A 19,333-nucleotide genomic window follows, 5' to 3' on the forward strand; every position below is an offset into this window, starting at 1 on the left:
GTTGCATTGCATTATTTGTTTGCTACAAAGTTGTTAGTCCAAAGAAATGAAGGAGTTAATTGCTGAATAATTTAAAGGCTATGGGTGATTTTTCATGCCGCCAAATAAATCAGACAGAAATTGGATCAATAGAGATGCCGAATGCACATTTCTCTGCTAATATTCCCTGTAAAAACAACTTCAGTCGTGACAGGTAAATTTGAACTGTTCCTTAACTGAGGGAAGACTACAAATGAAACCAGAAATTGTCCACATCTTGTGTTTTAAATCACAGAAAGGACCACACCTGATGGATACCAGGAGACAACACACCCCAATATTCCTTTCCATGCCATTCCCAGGGGCAGCATCAGTTCTCCAGCCTAACAGGAACTGGTGAGAAAACACCAAAAACAAGGAAAAAACCCAATTTTTTAGAAGTCCAACCATCGACCTGCAGCTTGGAGCTGACCTGATGGAACACAGAACAGCTGGAGCTCCCTGGGCTATGGAAGGGGCAGAAACAAGATGGGCTTTAAGGCCCCTTCCAACCCAAACTGTTCTGCGATTCCATGAATTCCTCAGAGCTCTCTCCTGTCCAATTCCAGCACCTCCAAGGGCAGGGACTCAATACCTCCCCATGCCCCTTGCAGTGTTGGACTTCCCTCATTGTGAAAACGCTCTTTGCTCCAATTAACCGGAATTTTCCTTGTTGGAACTTGCCCCTGCTCCTCCAGGTGTTTGGAGAACAGAGCCCTTTATCCCTCCCCGTTGCACGTTCACCTCCCCCAGTGAGCAAACGGGGCAGGAGCCACCCTTTGCTCCTCACCCGGTGCAATCCTGCCCTTCCAAGGTTTGCAAACCTCCTGAACCTGGAGAAACCAGCCCGTGGCATGGAATGTGTTCCTGCAAGGAAAGCAGCCAGGGGAAAAGCTCAGCACAATGGCTTGAACAGGCTCCAAGGAGAGCTGAAAGGACCGTTGTGTTTTACCCTCACCCCTCCTGCAAATACTGAGCTGCAGGAGAGCGTTTTTTGAAGTGGTTTTTAAGTGACAAGGTAAGGATACGATGACTCTGAGATGACATTTTATTAAGTTACAGCCCAATGTTAATTAATCCAGCCTGTAATTAAGGGAACACTTGCAACTGTGCAAACTCCATGCCTTAGGCTCTGCCAGTACCGCGACTTTTTCTCTTATTTCAGTCCTCCAGAGGTGCCTGATAAAGGCATTGATTTATAGAAGTAATGATTAATCTCCACTTCTATTGACAGCAATTAACAGAGAGAGATTTGATGCTCATCAAAGTGAACAGATTCTCATTAGGAGCAGAAAAAATGATCTGTCTTCACATTTCATCCCCTCCAGACTCTGTGGTAAACTGGCAAGCACAAGGAAATACATTTATCATGGACCTTCTGGGTTTTCATTGTGCAAGGATATTGGGAGTATTTCCACATTTCAGCTTTGCTGGGCAGAGCCCAAAGGACCTGGTGTCATCACTGACTTCAAACTGCCTCTACTTAAAGGCCACTTTGCTGACAAAGAAGCTTGGTCCCTGTTTCGATGATGGGCTTATGGGGAGAAAAATCTGGTGCCAAGAAGAGACCTGGACAGTCCAAGCCAATATTTTCTGGGGCCGGATCTCTGATCTGGGGCTGATGTGGGATTTGACCTTGGCTCAGCTGTTTGCTCCATGTCTCTCTGGTACTTGGAGGTAACACTGTCCCAAATTCGTGTCATTATCGTCAGAGTTCACTCTCTGGTGGCTGAACCACGCTTCAAAAGCCTCTGGTGTGAAAGAGGAGGCAGAATTATGGTGCTGAGAATGAAAGATTCTATTTCTCCTACCAGCTTGCTCCAAACCCCGTCCAAATTGGCCTCGGCCACTTCCCAGGATGGGGCAGCCACAGCTTCTCCTGTGCCAGGGCCTCAGCATCCTCCCATCCTCACCTCCCGCAGCGCTGAGGCTCAGAGCGGGCGCTGCCTGCCCGGGGCTGTCCCGGCTCCGTTCCCGCTCCAGTCGCTCCCGCGCCCCTTCCCGCGGCCATCCCGGCACCGGGGGCGAGCGAGGATAGGCGGCTCCGGCCGCTGCCTCCGCTCCGCTTCCCGCAACGCCGAGCGGGGCATCGGGCACCGGGTACCGGGCACTGAGCACCGGGCATCGGATACTGGCCATCGGGCACCCGGACTGAGCACCCGGCACCGACCGCTGAGCATCGGGCACTGAGCACCGGTACCGGGCATCGGGTACCGGGCACTGAGCGCCGGCACCGGGCACCGGCTCCCCCGAGCCGTCCCCCTCGCTCCGCTCTCCTCCCGCCGGTGCCCGTTTGAACAGGCGGGTCCCTCCCCCTCCTCCCTCCGGAAAGTTGCACAAAGTTGGGTTAATCGGGGTTTTTCCCCCTTTTATTCGCTGCTCTCCCTTGGGACGCGCTGCCCGCCCGCCCTCCTCGGGCCGGTGCCGCGGGGCGGGGGCACCGGGGGCGGGGGCGGCCCTGCCCGGCCCTGCCCCGGCGCTGACCCCGGGCCGGGCCGCGCATGCTCGGGGCTGGACAGCTCCGGAGAGGGAAATTTAAACCGGGGCCGGAGCGCGGCCCCGCCGCCGGCCCCGCGCACCGAGCGCCCGCCGAGCTCCGGGCGGCCCCGGGGCCCCGCCCGACAGGTTGGTGCACGGAGCGGCGGCAGCGCTGGGTGGGGGTTGGGGGTCGGGGATGGGGACCCCCGGGCTTCCTCCATGCCTGGGCAGCGGGGATAGGGACCCCCGGGCTCCCTCCATCCATCCATCCCCAGGGCAGAGGGGCTGGGAATCCCAGGGCTCGCTCCATCCTGAGGCAGCGGGGCTGGGGACCCCCGGGCTCTTCCGTCCCCGGGGCAGCGGCATTGGGGACCCGGTCTCCCCTTAAGCCCCGAGGCAGCGGGTCTGGGATCTTTCCGGGCTCGCTCCATTCCCGCGGGTGTGGGGCTGGGGTTCTCCCTGGCTCCCTCCATCCCCGGGGAAGCGGTTTTGGGGTTCTCCCGGGTTCTTCTTCCATCCCCAGGGCAGCGGGGCTGGGAACCACCAGGCTCCCTCCATCTGTGGGGCAGCGATTCTGGGAATCTCCCGGGCTCCCCTTCCATCCCTGGGCGTCCAGGGCTGGGGTCTCCCGGTTCCCCTCATCCCCGGGGCAACCGCAGCAGCTCCCGCAGCTTTTTCATCCAAAATGCGACGGACGCTGTTTGGGGGATAAGAGCAGCCCAAGGCGGGAGCGCTCCTGGCTGGCTCGGTGCTCCCGGTACCCACATCCCCTGTCCGTAGCTGTCCCTCCCTCAGGGGTCCCTCTCTGGGATGGCAGTATCCCCCGTGAAGTGTTTTCCTGCCCTTCCCAGTGCCACCAGCGCGCCTGGGGGTGCCGGTGCCAGCGCCGGGCTCTGCCGTGCCCCGGTGCCGGGGCTCGGGCGGGGTCGGTGCCTCCCGCCGCTGCTGAAGTGCTGGATAGCTACTGCTGCTGACCGCTGCCTTCTGCTGCTTTCCCAGGAGATGATAGAGAGTGATATCCCGTCCATAATGTCAGGAATCATTAGGAATTCAGGGCAAAACCACCACCCCTCGCAGGAGTACAGGTGAGGTTTTCTCCGTTTCAAAAAAACGTGCACTGCACTGGCACAGCTGGCCACTCCCGTTGCTTCCTCCTTGTTTCCTAAAAAATCCCTTTAGCATGTAGAAATCCACTTTTCTTCCTCTTCTTTACTTTTTTTAAAGTTATCTGCATTATTTCCCCACTCTAAATAAGATTTCTAAGCTGATGAGCGGTTACAATGCATTCCTTATTTAGGAACATTGCTGTTTAAAGCATTCACAATGGGGGCATTTGGGTGCAGGCTGGACTTGATAATCTCGGAGGTCTTTTACATCCATAATCATTCCATAATTCTATGATTCTCTGATTTTGATACTAACCTGTATTTGAGAAACACCTCCCCGACCTTGGGCTGACCTCTCTCTAAATTCTCTGTCCTGGGCAAGCGTTGCCAGAGAAGGATATTCTCATTAAATCATAATAATTTAAAAGTTCCCTTTCAGATCACTTTTTGCATTGTTATGGAGCAGTCATGGAGAGACTGAACAAGTGCAAGAGACACTGGAGGAGTTTTGAATTAAAACAAGCACTTGTGCAACCCTCCAAAGCACTGACACGTCAAAGGGCTTTTAATATGGGTGGGAACAAACCTGGCTTTGCCAAGAGCCTTTCGTAATTTAATTTACCTGCACCACCGTGCTTCCATTTATCATTTCAAAGCATTGTTAGAGGTTACAGGAGGGTTCTGCATGAGTTACAGAGCCCTGGGTTATGTTAGGTTACATTTTGTCACATGATGCAAAGCTCCAAGAAATACAGAACACACACAACACATCCCAGTTCACAAAAAAAAAACCAAAAACGAAAAAAACAAACACAGAGCAAACCAGAAGAAAATTATTTTCTTTTTCTTTAAAATGAGCATTGAGAGACTCCTTCCTCCCAGCCTGAGGGGTTTGCAACCTTTCCTGGGGCTGCTGCAGGTATTCTTCTCCCAGCCTGTCTCTATTCAAAATGCAAACGCTGCAGCGCAGCCTCTTGCAGCTCAACAAGGGATTTGTTATAGTCCCTGCAGCCTCTGGGGTAAAAGGTTTGTGGCTCTGTTTTTGCTGTTTACCGAGGCACTGTTTGCTCTGGGCATTTTTCTTGGCTCCGTAAATATTGGTGAAGAAATTATTCGGGATTTAAGGAAGGGTGTGGGTGAGAGGGACTTCTGGGGACGTGGATTTAAGGCTGAATCTTCAGAACTCAGCACCTTAACAAAGCCCCCTTTTTTAGGGAGAGAAGTATTCTTTAACTCAGAGCTGCAGGAAAAAAACTGGCTTTTTGGGGGAGAAAGATAGGATTTATCTTACTGCAGTTAAAAAAAACCCATAACTTTCTGGCTTTCCTCTTCTTAAAAACCAGCTTTGGGTTCTCCACGAAACATTTTGAACTCAGCTCTCTAAAGTTTTTCACCCACTTGCGATTTCTTTACCGCGGCTTTAAAACGAATTATTCGACCTCGTTTAATAGTGGCAAATTCTGATAAAAATGCATAAAATCTGAACTGCAGCATAAATGCAGAGCAGTATTTGTCCTACTTCATGAGAAAACACTTTGGATTATGTAAAAGAAAATCTTTTAGACTGAATGATTTTAGGAAAAGAATAGACCTGTCAAATTCTATCAGCTCTGTTTACTCTCCTGCTGTCACCACAGTCCAAGACTGGAACCCACAGTCCCGAGTTCTCCATGGGGGAGCATCAAGGCTCCACAAAATGGGGGAATGGCCTCCAATTAGCGAGTGGGAGGCTGGGGCTGTGCTGAGAATACTCTTCTGTCTCACTTGGAATCTTTCAATGGGACAGTTGGACTTGGAGGAGCCCCGGCTTTGCTGCGAGGAGGAAAGGCTGGGAAGGGAGGGGATCAAACCCCCAGACACCCATCAGTTTGCAGGCAGATTATGCTTACAGCTGGAAAACTTGGGATTTTGGGATTTTTTTTTTTTTTTTGTAAAAGAAATGTGGGGGAAAAAATCCCTGATTTCAGCAGATCTTTGAACTGTGCAGCTCCAAAGCACATGCAGTAAATTTGTCGTGGCTCGGGGTGGTGATGAGGCTTGGGCTGCTGCTGGGAGAAATCCCAGGACTTTTTGCACCCCAGAGAAATGATTTTAGGCAAATATCTCTCCCACCAGTGCAGCTGTGGGATATAAAACAGCACAGGGATGATTAAAGGCCATCAGATCTCCTCCACTGCCTGCTTTTATGGTGCTGTCACTGCCCGGCTGCAATGCAAAGTAATTCTTTATTTTAGGAGCTGCCTCTCTTCGCTTCCTCCAGAAAACACCACCATATTCAATATATTCATCCTCAGAGGGCTGGCAGATATTTCTAATGATCCCAAATCACATTTAAGGGAACGAAAGCAGAGAATTGTAACGCACCGGCGTTTTTGAACCCTCAGGGCTTTATCCCTGTTAATCATAATTAATAATTTAATGTGGTTTAGTTCAATTCGGATTTTAAATCACAGCACGGGCAGACCACAAGCTTTGTGGTTGTTTCAGCACAGAGCTGTGCAAATTCTAGGAGCAGGCTCAAGGCTTTTCCCATGGGATCTACGGGCTGATTCCTGGGAATCACCAGGTTCTTCAGCTCCTGGGCGCTGTGGTCTTCCAGCAATGTTTTGAATTGAAATATGAAATCCATCATTTTGATTTTAAGATTTGATCCCATGATATTTGCTGTCGGGACCACATTTCTATTTTCTTATGTTGTTGTGTATTTCCAGTTGCCAGAAGCCTTGTGGAGCATTTCGAAGGCCTTGCCATGCATTCTCTATATGTTGAACAGGAATTAAGCTTTAAATAGATCTATTTTTGATCAAAAGGTGTTAATCATTAATAATTCAACATATTAGTGGATTATAGTGTCCTTTACCCCATTTTAATTGTCCTTTTGATTCTTAAAAAAATTGTCTATATTCATTAGCTCATTAGTCTGATCAAGTTTTTGCTGTAATTACTTTACATTGCCATAAAGTGTAAAATCAGATTAAGAAGCACAGGGCTGCTGTAATCCATAAATTCTGGATGTGACAGCATTCCAGTGGGGAAAAAGGTGACAAATCTCGAATTTGAGCACATTTTAGCTCTAAGTGGTGCTCTCATACCTGGTTTTTTTTGCACTGGGGTTTCTGGAGAGGAAGTGACATCTCTGTCCCCTGGGATGGATGGATGGATGGATGGATGGATGGATGGATGGATGGATGGATGGATGGGAGGGAGGGAGTGTGCACACAAAAGGTTACAAATGCATCACTAACAACACCCTAATTGCTCCTGGAGAAAATGCCAGTGTCCATTCCCATGACATTCCCGTGTGTTCGTCTGACAGGGAGTGAGATAATGACTCCGAGTGCCTCAGGAATTCCAGCACGGGAGTTGCTTCATTCTTTCAAAAAAAAAAAAAGTGAGAAACCTCCAAGGAATCAGTCAAACTGGATTGATTTAAGTGGATTAGCACGACTGTTTCCTCAGCACTCCTGAAATGTGCTGATCTGGAGGAATAAAAAATTGCGGCCTTCTGCTTGTCCCAAAGTCCCGCGGTGATGGCGGAGCTGGGAAGGGCCGGTTTGGAGCAGCACCTCGAGCTCCTGGGAGACCAGAACGGGTTCATCCCTCAGAAAGGGTGCTTGTCCAAAACAGGGAAAGGGAAAGGGAATTGGGACTTTTCCAGCATTCCTGGGGATCTCAGAGGCTCGTCACACCCATTGACAAGGGCAGGAAGCAGAGCTGCTGCAGGCCCAGAGATTGAGGGGGTTCTGACAACCCTGCACAGGGACAGGGTGTAGAGCTGATATTCCCTTTACACTCCAGTAACACCTACACAAGGCTCCAGTGCTAATGAACAGCAAGATCCAAGGAAAAAGCAGTTTCCAGTCAGACCATGGTCCTGTTTTTAATACATAACATTCCTGCAGTGCCTGGTACTTCAGCACGTTTTGCTTGTTCTGACATCGGTCACAGATCTGATTTTTGGTTTGTTTGGGTTTGGGGTTTTTGACCAAACAGGTTCCAGAGTCAGATCCCAGCTGCATTTGGCAAATCCCAGCCTAGGGATGGTTAGAGCAGAGCAGGGAATGAGTGCCTGGGGGTGCAGTGCTGCCATCACCCCTCATTTCCTCTCGGGTTTAAGTATTACACATTTTACTGTAACCCAGTTTCCACTCATCCCACAGCAAACTGGTGTAATGAGGGTTGTCAAATGTGGAGCTGGGATGGATAAAAGGCTCCAGGAGTGCAGCTGTAGCCTGTTCTTAGTGCCAAGTGCCTTTGCAGGAGATTTTCAGAGAGTCCAGCATGGTGCAAGGAAAGGAGGCCAGCAACACCTGCCAGGTTAATGTCATTTGCTTTTTCCTCACCAGTTTTGGTTCTGATAATCCAATGTTTCTTGATAAGGAGGGACTCTCTTTGTCCCTAGAAAGCTGCTTAATTTCTGTTCTGATTTCCAGCAAGGCCAGAAATAACTCAGAGATGTTGAAGATGGGGAGGGGGTGGGATGATGGTTTGGGACTGGGTGTGTGCTGTGCCTTCAGGGAGGAATCACAGACCAAAACCTCTGGGAGCAGCTGGGTAAAGCCAAAGAGGAGCTGGGGCAGAAACAAGCTGAAAGGGGCAGCTGGTTATGAGTGTGGAAACCAGAAAATAGTGGGGGGAAAAGCACTTGAAAGGCAGGAAAATGGGAGGGGAAGGGCATAAAGGGAAGGAGCAGAGCAGTGGGAATGAGGAGCTGAAGGAGATGGGGAAGTTGAACCCTTCAGTAGAACACAGGACACTTCTCACATGGACACAGCTGGAGAGTCACAGTGCAAACCTTCTCCTTGTCTTGCATAGAAGAACTCTCTGTGCTTGTCCTGAGGACTTTGTGTAATCCCAGACAAATGAAAACAGTTTCTCATCACCATTTCCAGAAGAGGTTTTCTTAGGATTCTTCGTGTCCAATTGTCTCTTGCTGGACAAACCATTGCAAACAGCTAATTAAGGACCTATCACCCAATTCCTCCTGCTGGTTGAGCAGTTGTGTCACCTAAGCCTGGGCTAAAAACTCAGGTGGCAGTGCTGGGAATGGGAAAAAAGCCTGTCCATTGAGACTTAAAACTATGAAATATCCCAAATGCAGCTGCAGGGTTTTGGCCTGGCTGTGTTTGGGATGGAGGTGATGAGTTGTCACCACACACTGGGTTGTTGAGGAGATGGTCCTTACAGTCTCCAGGGATGAGTTCGCCATCCCACACAATGTGGAGGTGGATAATTCATGGATAGTTCCCCTGGCAGTGGTTCCTGAGGTGAGGAACCACCTTAGATCCAGCTCCCTCCAACAGCTCAGCCTGAGGAAAGGTGGCAGAGTCCCACTGGTGAGTACAGACTCACATCCAGCTCTGGTGTTAAATTCCTGCCTGGTGAGGCCAGGAATGACTCCAATTCCATGCTGTGCCAGCAGGATGCTCTTGATGGGGGGGAGAAAAAGGTAAAGATACCTTCAGGTAGCTGTAAGCGAAGATTTTGTGCTGCTGGCAGGCTCTGGTGAACTTTGCCAGGTGAGCCCAGCATCAGATCTGGGAAGGGATCTCATTCCAAGGTGTTCCTGATCCAGCATTACCCTGACAGGATAAATATTTTGGGCAGATAACTGCAGAGCAGACAGCAAAGACTAACGGTGCCATGGAGCATTTCCGTGCCACTTCCACTTTTCCAGGCACTTTTCACAGGAGAATCTATGGATCAGCATCCTGGGATACACAGGAGAACCAGGACTTAAATCCTCAGCACCCTCTGGGTTCTCATCCCTTTCTAGAGGCAGGGGGTGTTCTCCTGCAGAGAGTTGAACGCAGAGGGGTAAAAGTGGAGTTGGGTGATTTCACCACACCTTGAAAAATAACACCACGTTAGCAACAGGTTTGGTGGGACTGCACCCTCCCCTTCCCGGGATTCAGTGGCTCCATGGCTGTTCCAGGAGCCCTGGGAATGAGCAGGGGAGGCTCAGCAGCGCATTAATTACAGCCTATCACTATTTATCTCATTTACATGCACTGAAAGGCTGCTTTTACCACAGTGCCCCATTGTGCCAGGGGCTGTGAACACCCAGCCAAAGGCAGGAGCTCTGACTCCTGGAGTTTATCCTCCTGGAGTTTATCCTCCAACGTGAGACAAGCAGGGTGGTGGTGAGGAACAGCATCCAATCCCACCTGATATTCCAACACGTACTCATGGATCTGCAGCTGTCTCGGCACAGGGAATTTTCAGGTCAGGAAGATTGGACCCTAGGAGATGACAACGTTGGTTATTCCAGTGCTCTTTTTTGCAGTTAAATTAGAATTTCTTCACTGACAGCAGGGCACACATTGAGCCTGTGGCCTGGGACGTGTCCTGGGTTTACATTACAGAATATCCCCGGGCTTTAAAAACACCTCAGCCAGGCAGCAATGGGCATTCTTTAAAAGTTTCACCTTCTTTAAGACATGTGAGATCTCAACATCGGTTTTGAAGGCAGCCTGAAGAATAATCCTTAAACTTGAAATCATGGAATCATAGAATTACCAAATCATGGAATCGCAGAATCCCAGAATGGTTTGGGTTGGAAGGGACCTTAAATATCTTCTTGTTTCAACCCTCTGCTGTGGGCAGGGATGTAATTCTGATTAAATATGCTTCCCCCCCTCCCCCCCCATAATTAACTGAATGTTAATCTGATAACTAGTGAATCCATTAAAACAAAACAAAACAAAACCCAAACAGAAACAAAACAAAAACCAAAAAACACCCAAACAAACAAAAAAACCCAACCCATAGTGAACAGCCTGAGGTGGTTTTAAAAGAACTGTAAATTCAAACGGGAAGGGAAGGGAAGGGAAGGGAAGGGAAGGGAAGGGAAGGGAAGGGAAGGGAAGACCACTGACTTGGAGAAAGCTGTCTTACACACTTGTCTAGTTATTAAATATTATTGCATCTTCATATCTGTTTCAAACAGAGCCTCACGACCGCGATATCAACTTTTCAGTTGATACCAGCCCTTCTCCTTGCCCCCTGTTCGTGTCCCTAGGGCAGATGCTGAGCGGGACACCCAGCTCCACCTTCCCACGGCCTCCCCCGCTCCCGGGCTGTCCGGGGAGCCGCGGGCTGGGTGCATCCCGGGTGAGGGTGAGGAAGGAGCCGCCGTTCTCCGGGCGCTGCCAGCGGCGTTCGCGGAGCGCGGTGGGCGCTGACCCCGTTCGCGCAGCGCTGGCAGGGCGCGGGGTGCCAGATGGCGAGGGGACGTGTGTTGTGTGTCGCCTGTCACTCGGGCAGATTAATGGGAGGTTTGTAAGAAAGGAGCGGAGGGGGGGGGGGCCGGGGCAGGACAATTAAGCGGGGTCCCCAAAGACAATGGGGGCCACGTGCCGCGGGCGGCGGGCGTTGGGCGCACAAAGGGCCCGCGGCTCCCCCTCCATGCAACCAACTGTTGCAAACGACCCCGAGCCTGCCCAGTTTTCAAATCATTTCATGCCCCTTGTTTTCTTCCAATCCAGCCAATCTCCGCGCCGGGAGAGCCGTCACCTGATGGGCTTTTTTTTTTTTTTTTTTTTTTTTTTTTAAATGGATTGAAGTCCCCATGCCTCGCAAAATAACTGAAGGGCGTAACCATGGCGATGCTAATTATTGCCCTATAACTACAGTAGGAGAGAGAGCACGGGGTAGGCTGGGAGGGAGATTTGAAGAGGGGTTGTTTTTGGCTAGAGTTGGAGCTTTTGGCTCTTGGTCCTGTGTTGATTTTTCCCCCTTTTCTTCTTTTCAGAGTCTTTTTGCAAACAAATGGCATTCTGCTTTAAAGATCTCCCCGGTAGTGGTTCGGGGAGCTTTGATAGGTGTTTCTGGAATTCCTGAATAGAGGAGCTAAAAGCTCCAGGGCAGGCAGGCACAGGAGTTCTGCCCTGTTCTTTTAAACTGATTTAGAGTCGTGTAAAACATAAAAGGTGCTTCAGCAAGAGACCAGATTTATTTAAGGCTTCTGCAGCATCAGTTGGCAGCAAACACGCATCAGCAGCAGACACCACTTTAACACATCTCTGAGAGCTCTTGAAAGCCTTGGGTTTGAAAGCAAAATCAACTGCATCCAACTAAAGTACGTTCTTCTGAGAGATAAAGGTGTTTTCCTGCATCTGAATCCCTTTGGGTTTACCCTGGGTGTCTAATGACAACTTCCTGACACGTCCTAATTACTGCTTTACTCCTCAAGGTACCAGTGACTCCTGGAATAGTGTTCCACATAAATTAATTAATTTAGCCTTTCATTTGCAAGAATTCTTTTATTGACTCTAATGGGGAGTTTGGGCCACACAGGAATTTTTGAGTACTGTAAATATATTCCAATATTCCCGTTTTGTACCACACGCTCTGTCAGAAGCAAAGCAAAACAGGTGATCTGGAGCATGTAAAAGGTGCCAAAAGCAGAGCTTTAAACCACAAGCAGCCTGTCACAGCTGTGCCTGGCATTGTTGCTAAAGGCAGCCTGGCAGATACGGTGCCTCCAGTGCCAAACCTTTCATTCTGATCCTTTGCTCTGTCAAAAACTGCCTAAAAATTGGTTTTTTAAGTATCAATAACTTCACGTGTCTGGATGGAAGAGGTCAGCAGTTCCGTCTGTGAAGTTCTCTTTGAGCAGCTGCTGATCTGCCAGCACTGACAGGATCCAGTGGCTGGGAAAAGCTTCTCCAGGTGTTCCAGCAGCAGCACACACATTCCCCAGGAGCTGGGCACAGAGCTCCTTCCAAGCTCCTTCTGGATTTCAGGGTTAATACAGAACAATCAGGTTCAAAGTCCTGGCAGGTTTCTCCCCATCAAAGCCAAACAGGTGCAAATTTCTGACAGATGTGAAAATTAGGAAGCAGTTTGGGTTCATTTCCAGGTAGTTTCTCTGCTGGGTCCCTGGGCCTCCTTCCCCTACAAATGCTCCACAAGAAGTTTTCTTAACCAAAATGTTTCAAACTGGACAAAGGAACACGAGAGCAGGTAAAGGGTGTCAATAACCAGCTGTGAAACCGCAGGGCACAGCTGGATTTGGACACAGAATTCCAGCCTGGTGCTTTTCCCACTGACCTACAGGAGCTTTGCCATCCCAGCCATCTCTTTCCAGGGATAATACAGCACCATCCCTGCTCCCTGTTAACCTTCCCTGCTGCTTTGCAGACTCCTGGCTTCAGACCCGTCCCAGCTGAGTGAGGATGAGCTCCCGGGGGATTTGCAGTCCCTGTCCTGGCTGACTTCTGTGGATGTGCCTCGGCTCCAACAGATGGCCAGTGGGAGAATGGATTTCAGCCTGGGGGCCCAGAATGCCATGCTCCAGCAGACAGGTACTGTTGGGATGGGAAATGGGAATAACTGCTCCCTAAGCAGCACAACCTGTCCCCGCCACTCCCCCTCAGGCGCCCTTTTCCTGTCAGTGGATTCCTTTTAAGTGCTTTGCATTTTGTTTCCTGTCCAAAGACCTGGAGCCTGTTGGTTTCTCTAAGGGCTCTGCTGGTGCCTTCCCTTCATTCCTAAAGGGAGAGAGCTCCAGCACTGGCAACCCTTGGATCCCATGGGAATTTCTGCTCAGTGCAGCTGCTGGTGCCTTGCTGGGCTGAGGTATTTAAGTCCTGGATTTTAGAGGTTTTCAACAGCTCTGAAATTAGGAAATTAGGTAATTAATCATTCTGCTTTGTTTCAACATTAATAAAACGAAGAGCACCTCATTTACCTCACACCTCTTTCCTTCATGCAGCCGCATGTGTTGGTCGAGCTCCTTTCTTTCCTTTGTGAACATCCTTTAGGTAAACACACATCATTCCCTGTGGCATTCCACAGCGAGAGCTCAGCGTGTCACCCCGCCTGCCTGAGAGCACAAATCCTCCAGGAGCACAGCTAATGCTGAATGTGTTGTTTCTCTTTTGTAAGACCCAGTGCTTGTGTCACCACCGTGGGCTGTTAAACAGCTGCCACCTTTCATCTTCTGCCTAACGAGTTTTGGGAGCAGCTGATGTCATCTGGGCAAGCTGCAAAATGCTCTGGCTCCTCTGGGGATGGAAAGTGGGATGGAGTGGGATTCTCCACTCCAGAGCTTCCCTGTGTTCAGCTGCACCCGGTGGCAGCCCCCTTTCCTGAACTGTGCTTCCATGGGAGCATTCCTTGCCTTCCTCTCTCCGTGCCAGGTCCTGTGGGCAGCACGATGCACTCGACACCCGGAGCAATGATCCACGTCCAGGCCAGCCTCCCACAGGGAATCCTGGGCCTCAATTCCATCTCAACACATGGAGCAAATGTAAGAGCAGGCCTCGATGGCTCGTTATTGCCTCAGCTCCTGGGACAAGGGGTTGCTAATTCCGTGCCTGTTGTGTTTCTCTCAGCAGATGAGCCCCTACGCTGTGGGTGGGCAGCTGTCCCCTGGTTTGCAAACACAGCAACAGCTCTTCCCTCCTCCTCCTCCTCATCCTCCTCCTCCTCACTCCCAGCAGGTGTTTGCCCTGGCCCAGAACCCCCAGCAGGTACTGGTATGTGCTTGTTGTCTGTCGTGAAGTACCTACCAAGATCAAATCTAGATGTCTTTTAAAAGAAAACCGAAGTTATCCCTAAACCTACACACCCACGGACATTTTGCGTCCAACATCTCCCTTCTTTTCCCTCTGCACGCAGTGTAACCCAGCAGCAATCTACAACACCTCCTATGGGACACAGCCACACTATTCCCAGCCACGCCTGGCTCCCCACTCTGCCCAGGAGCTGCATCCAAAGCATTATCCCAAGCCCATTTATTCCTACAGGTGAGTGGGCAGCAGGAAGCACATTGCCTACAGCCTGTCCCAGGATGGCTGGGACACTGCAGGGGTGTCTGAGTCCTTTGGAAGGGAACAAAAATCCCCTCATCCATCCAGGGGTTCTGTGGAAGCTGCCTCTGAGGGTAGCAGGAGTGAACAAGCAAAATAATTCCTGGAGAGCAGCATAGGAGTAGCAAAAGAGGAGTAAAATCTCAAGTGGTCACAGCACAGGCCTGGCAGAGCCCAAGAAGGGTTTGGACAATCCTTTTGGGAATGTGGTGTGACTCTTTGGGGATGGTGCTGTGCAGGGCCAGGAGCTGGACTCGATGACCCTTGTGGGTCCTTCCAAACTCAGCTTATCCCATGATTCTGTGACTTCTGAGCCCTTGGGAACAGAAATCCCAGGATCCCAGCTGTTTGTGTCTGAAGAAGTCCAAGGCTGCTAGAGCAGAAGAAGGCATGGAGTGACAGGACAAGGGGAATGGCTTCCCACTGCCAGAGGGCAGGGTTAGGTGGGATACTGGGAAGGAATTCCTCCCTGTGAGGGTGAGGAGGCCTCAGCATAGGCTGCCCAGAGAAGCCGTGGAAGTGTCCAAGGCCAGGTTGGACATGGCTTGGAGCAACCTGGGCTAGTGGAAGGTTGCAGGGGATGGCACTGGATGAGCTTTAAGGTCCCTTCCCACCCAAGCCATTCCATGATTCCAAGCCATTCCCACGTTTCCCTGCCCGCAGCTGTTTGATCGCGATGGCGCTGAAGAACAGCAAGACCGGGAGCCTGCCCGTGAGCGAGATCTACAGCTTCATGAAGGAGCACTTCCCCTACTTCAAGGTACCTGAGCATTCCCAGGCTGGAAAAGCACCACATTCCAGCCCCTTTCCCCCCTCCCTCCCCAACACCGTAGCTGCTTCCATCAACCCCTTCCTGCTCCTTGCAGACAGCCCCCGACGGGTGGAAGAATTCCGTGCGCCACAACCTGTCCCTGAACAAGTGCTTTGAGAAGGTGGAGAACAAACTGAGCGGGACCTCCCGCAAGGGCTGCCTGTGGGCCCTCAACCCCGCCAAGATCGACAAGATGGAGGAGGAGATGCAGAAGTGGAAGAGGAAGGATTTGGCTGCTATTCACAGGAGCATGGCGAACCCAGGTAGGGCTGGGATCCCACACCCCATCCCGCACATCCACGGCATTCCCTGCGGGGCTCCGCTGCCTCTGGGGTTATTGTTTGTAGGAATGTTTTAATATCGAGTCACATTTTAATGCACGCTTCATAGAGTTGCATTTTAATGCTGTTTCTTGCCTGCAAAAGTCTCCCTTTCCTAAGACATTTTGTTCTTTATAAAATAGAAATTATTATTATTTATAATATCTGTTATTAGAAATATGTATTTATTATGTTTATTTATATATTTATTTATCATTTTCCTCCTTATTTATAAAATTTCTTATTTATAATGTTTATTTATATATTTAATTTATTTATCATTTTCCCCCTTATTTATAAAATTTCATACTTATAAAATTTCTTATTTATAAAACGTCTTTTTTATAAAGAAACATCTTTTGGAAGCTTTCAGGAGCTCGGTGTTGCCAAAATCAACTGGAGTTTTTTTGCTACAAAATCAGTAACGTGCAGTCAGTGATAAATTACACATTATTTGTTTAAAAGCAAAAGGGCCACTGAAAACAGTCAGGAGTTTTTTGTACTTACTTGGCAGATAAACAGAATTCTGAGTGCTCCTCTGAGCACAGAGTTCTGCAGCTGGGGGTGAGCTGCCATCAGGGGTGGCTGGGCTGCTCTGCAGTTTCCTGATCATTTCTCATGGAAGTGGATTTGGGGAAGGAATTAGGTGGCTTTTCTTTGCTCCCTGCACGGTCACAGCCTGTGCTGGGTCTCACACGGTGACAGTCAGTTGATGGCACAGATGTGTGGTTGTGCTATGGGCAGTCCCTGCTTGATCAAATGGGTTAAAGCATCTCTTTTCCTCCTCGGAATGGGCAGAGGAGCTGGACAAGCTGATCACGGACAGACCCGAGAGCTGCAGGCGGCCCAGCAAACAGGCAGAGCCCGAGGGGCCCCCCCTGGGCCGGATCTCCGTGTCCCAGCTCCAGCCCCAGCCCATCATGACGCTGTCCCTGCAGTCCCTCCCCCTGCACCACCAGCTCCAGACCCAGGCTCGCCTCGCCCCCAACTCCCCAGCACCTGCACAAACGCCTCCTCTGCACACCCTGCCCGACATGAGCCACAGCCCCCTGCCCCACCATCCCATGGGACGCGCCCCGGACTTCCCGAACGTGGCGGTGGACATGAGCACGGAGGTGGATGCTCTGGATCCGAGCATTATGGATTTCGCCCTGCAAGGTACGGGGGAAGGCGCCGGGGGAGGGCAGAGCTGGCTGTGTTATCTCTGAATATCCAACCAGGATCCTCAGTGGGATGGTTTGGGATGGGGCTGAGCTAAAAACTGGTGCTGGGTGTTGGCATCCTAATCTGACATCTTGGGTGGATTTTGTCCCTGTGCCAGGTGGGATGGCAAAGCACCTTCCTGGCTCCAGTGCAGGCACTGCAGGGGGTGGAGGAAGGGGTGTCCAGCTGGATTTGGGACACCACATCTCTCTGCCCCTGGGAAAACAGAGCTCTGCCCATGCCTTGGTGTTCTCCTTCTGTGCAAGGAGAACTTCCCCGGTTTGTGGCGATGCCTGACGTGGTCCTGGGTGTATGGTGAGCACAGGTAGAGAGGTGCTGTCTGGAATCACAGGATCTGGGGGAAAAGACACTCTTGTTGCCCAGAAAGGTCTGGAATCACAGGATCTGGGGGGATCAGGCACACTTGCTGCCCAGAAAGGTCTGGAATCTCAGGTTTTGGGAGCTCAGACACACTTGCTGCCCTTGCACCACAGTGGTCCCACCCTTTGGGTGAAGCCCTTTAGTCCCTGCCTGACCCCACCCAGCACCCCGAGGGTGGGGGATGTGCTGCTGTGAGCAGGATTCCATCTTTTCCAGGGAACATTTGGGAGGAGATGAAAGACGAAAGCTTCAGCCTGGACACCCTGGGTGCCTTCAGCAACTCCCCCCTGCATCTCTCCGACTGTGAGCTGGGCACGCCCGGCCTCACGCCCGTGTCCAGCAGCAGTGACCGCTCCTTCTCCGACCTGCAGGTCACTGGCCTTTACACCACCTACACCACCCTGGACAATGTGGCAGCTGCTCAGTACATGAACCCCCAAGGCAACAAACCCATCCCTCTGCTCTGAGCTTGGCACCACAGATCCCGAGGGACGGTTCTTCCCCATGGTTCAAATCCGACCGGGAAGCTACAAGAGCTCGTCCTGCTTTGGGATGTGTTGGCTGCTTCCAGCGTGTGAGGCCAAAATAAATCAAGCTGGGACTGGTAGAACCACTTTTCCCGCATGGCAAGGGCACGGACACTTGTGTTGTGGGACTGGGAAGCTCTCCAGAAGGACCTGGAAGGCAGCAGGAACTTCCACTGGAATGTAACTGAGCTAAAAAGCACCCAGTTAAGGGAAATCAATTTATTCTACACCGTGGTGGAGCTGCTGTGTCACCACTGTCACAGAAGCCACCACGAGCCAAGGGGCTGGCCAGCCCCAAGTTGGTTGATTGTGCCCCCGGTGTGTCATTTTTTTCTTAATTTGCCAAATTGGACAAAGACCTCCCACAGTTCCTGGAGACATTTGCACCACTAACACTTTTCTGATGTAACTGTTGTTAATTTATTGTTAGGAGGTAGGAAAAAAAGGAGAAAAAACACTAAAAAAGGAAAACTCACCTCCCTAGCAGACCACTGTTGTATCTAGATGTGTAAAAGTCCTCACCCCTGAAGGAAGTGGTACTACTGAACTATTAAACTGATCACTGGCTAGAGGATTTTAGGAATTACGCCTCTTTTTAGGATTTTTTAAAAAAATAGATTTGTTTATAGTCTTGTGTATTGTGCTTCTGTCTATTCTTGTGCTAGGCAGTATTACTATTTGTAAATTTATTTATATTTATTGTTATGAAAAGAAATTATGTGAACTGAGCACTGTTCAATTTGTAAAATGCTGCAGTAACCTGTTTTACAGCCACTAAATTATTCACCATCAGAACCACAACCACCTTATCACAGTTTTTACACTATATTTCTTTAATAAGCACTTTTGATACTGTGAAACTCATGCTTTTTTAAAAATTCAGAGACCAAATATTGCCACTGTACCTTTCATAATAGTCTTTGCTAATTAACTAAAAAAACCTGAGGCTAATGTAGCTTTTAAAAAAAAAATTTCAAACCCTGCTTTGTCCTTGTTAACATACACTGCAAATAATGGGATGAAACATCTGGAATATGTTGGAATTTAGCATTTAGTCTACTTATACCTCTGTGAGCAAAAAAGTGATATTTATATCTTGGGTTTTGTCTGTTCCTGTGCATTCAGAGACTTTCCCGGTGCTGTATCCAGGTGCTCCCAGGCTTTTCTCTCCCACACCCATCCATGGATTAAAGCTGGAGGGTAGGGTGCAGGATGCTGGAGTGGCCCCAAAGGGCACTTTCTTGCTTGAAAATATGAAGATCAGGGGCTTGGAAACATCTGTGCCTGTTTCCTCCCAGCACACCCCTCCTTGGCAACCTCTTCCAAAGGGCACCACGATGCTCCACGTGCTAATTTATTGTCCAAGGTCAAATGTGATTAATGATCCTTTGCTGTGACTGGTGTCACGTACGATGTCTTTGCTTTTTTAAATAAATATTTCTTAGCACTATGCCTGGGGCATTCTGGATGTGCTGTGTGGTGCCTGCCTTGGTGTCCCTGTGAGACCTCCTCTGGTGTCATGCTGGGCTTTCCCAGGCTTCATTCCCCTTTGCAGACCCTATGGCCAAGTTGAAGGTGGATCCTTGGCTCAAATCCTCCAGGAGAGCAAGAGTTTACAGGTATTTACTCTAAGAGTTCTTCCTCCACCGTGTCACTCTGTTCTTGGAACCCT

General features: G+C 50.0%; 1 protein-coding gene across 1 annotated transcript; it reads left to right on the plus strand.

The window, feature by feature from the left end:
• Positions 1 to 3,488: 3,488 nt before the first annotated feature.
• FOXN4 (forkhead box N4) lies at positions 3,489 to 19,181 on the plus strand. The gene is made up of 9 exons (XM_042034714.1): positions 3,489 to 3,581; positions 12,747 to 12,910; positions 13,748 to 13,857; positions 13,946 to 14,080; positions 14,229 to 14,356; positions 15,083 to 15,179; positions 15,286 to 15,493; positions 16,349 to 16,708; positions 17,351 to 19,181. Exons 1-9 carry the CDS (start codon positions 3,499 to 3,501, stop codon positions 17,599 to 17,601), a joined length of 1,536 nt encoding a protein of 511 aa, XP_041890648.1. The 5' UTR covers positions 3,489 to 3,498; the 3' UTR covers positions 17,602 to 19,181.
• Positions 19,182 to 19,333: the final 152 nt, after the last annotated feature.

Source organism: Corvus kubaryi, unplaced genomic scaffold, assembly GCF_017639235.1.
Source record: "Corvus kubaryi isolate FWS band 111438036 unplaced genomic scaffold, C.kubaryi_AGA036_p1.0 37382, whole genome shotgun sequence".
Classification (NCBI taxonomy): domain Eukaryota; kingdom Metazoa; phylum Chordata; class Aves; order Passeriformes; family Corvidae; genus Corvus; species Corvus kubaryi.

Excerpts from the sequence above, each read along its gene's own strand:
- FOXN4 (XM_042034714.1), top strand. The coding sequence starts at position 3,499 with ATGATAGAGAGTGATATCCCGTCCATAATGTCAGGAATCATTAGGAAT. Across the intron at positions 14,357-15,082 it reads AAGCCCATTTATTCCTACAG|CTGTTTGATCGCGATGGCGC; the intron begins GTGAGTGGGCAG and ends CCCTGCCCGCAG. Across the intron at positions 15,180-15,285 it reads AGCACTTCCCCTACTTCAAG|ACAGCCCCCGACGGGTGGAA; the intron begins GTACCTGAGCAT and ends TGCTCCTTGCAG.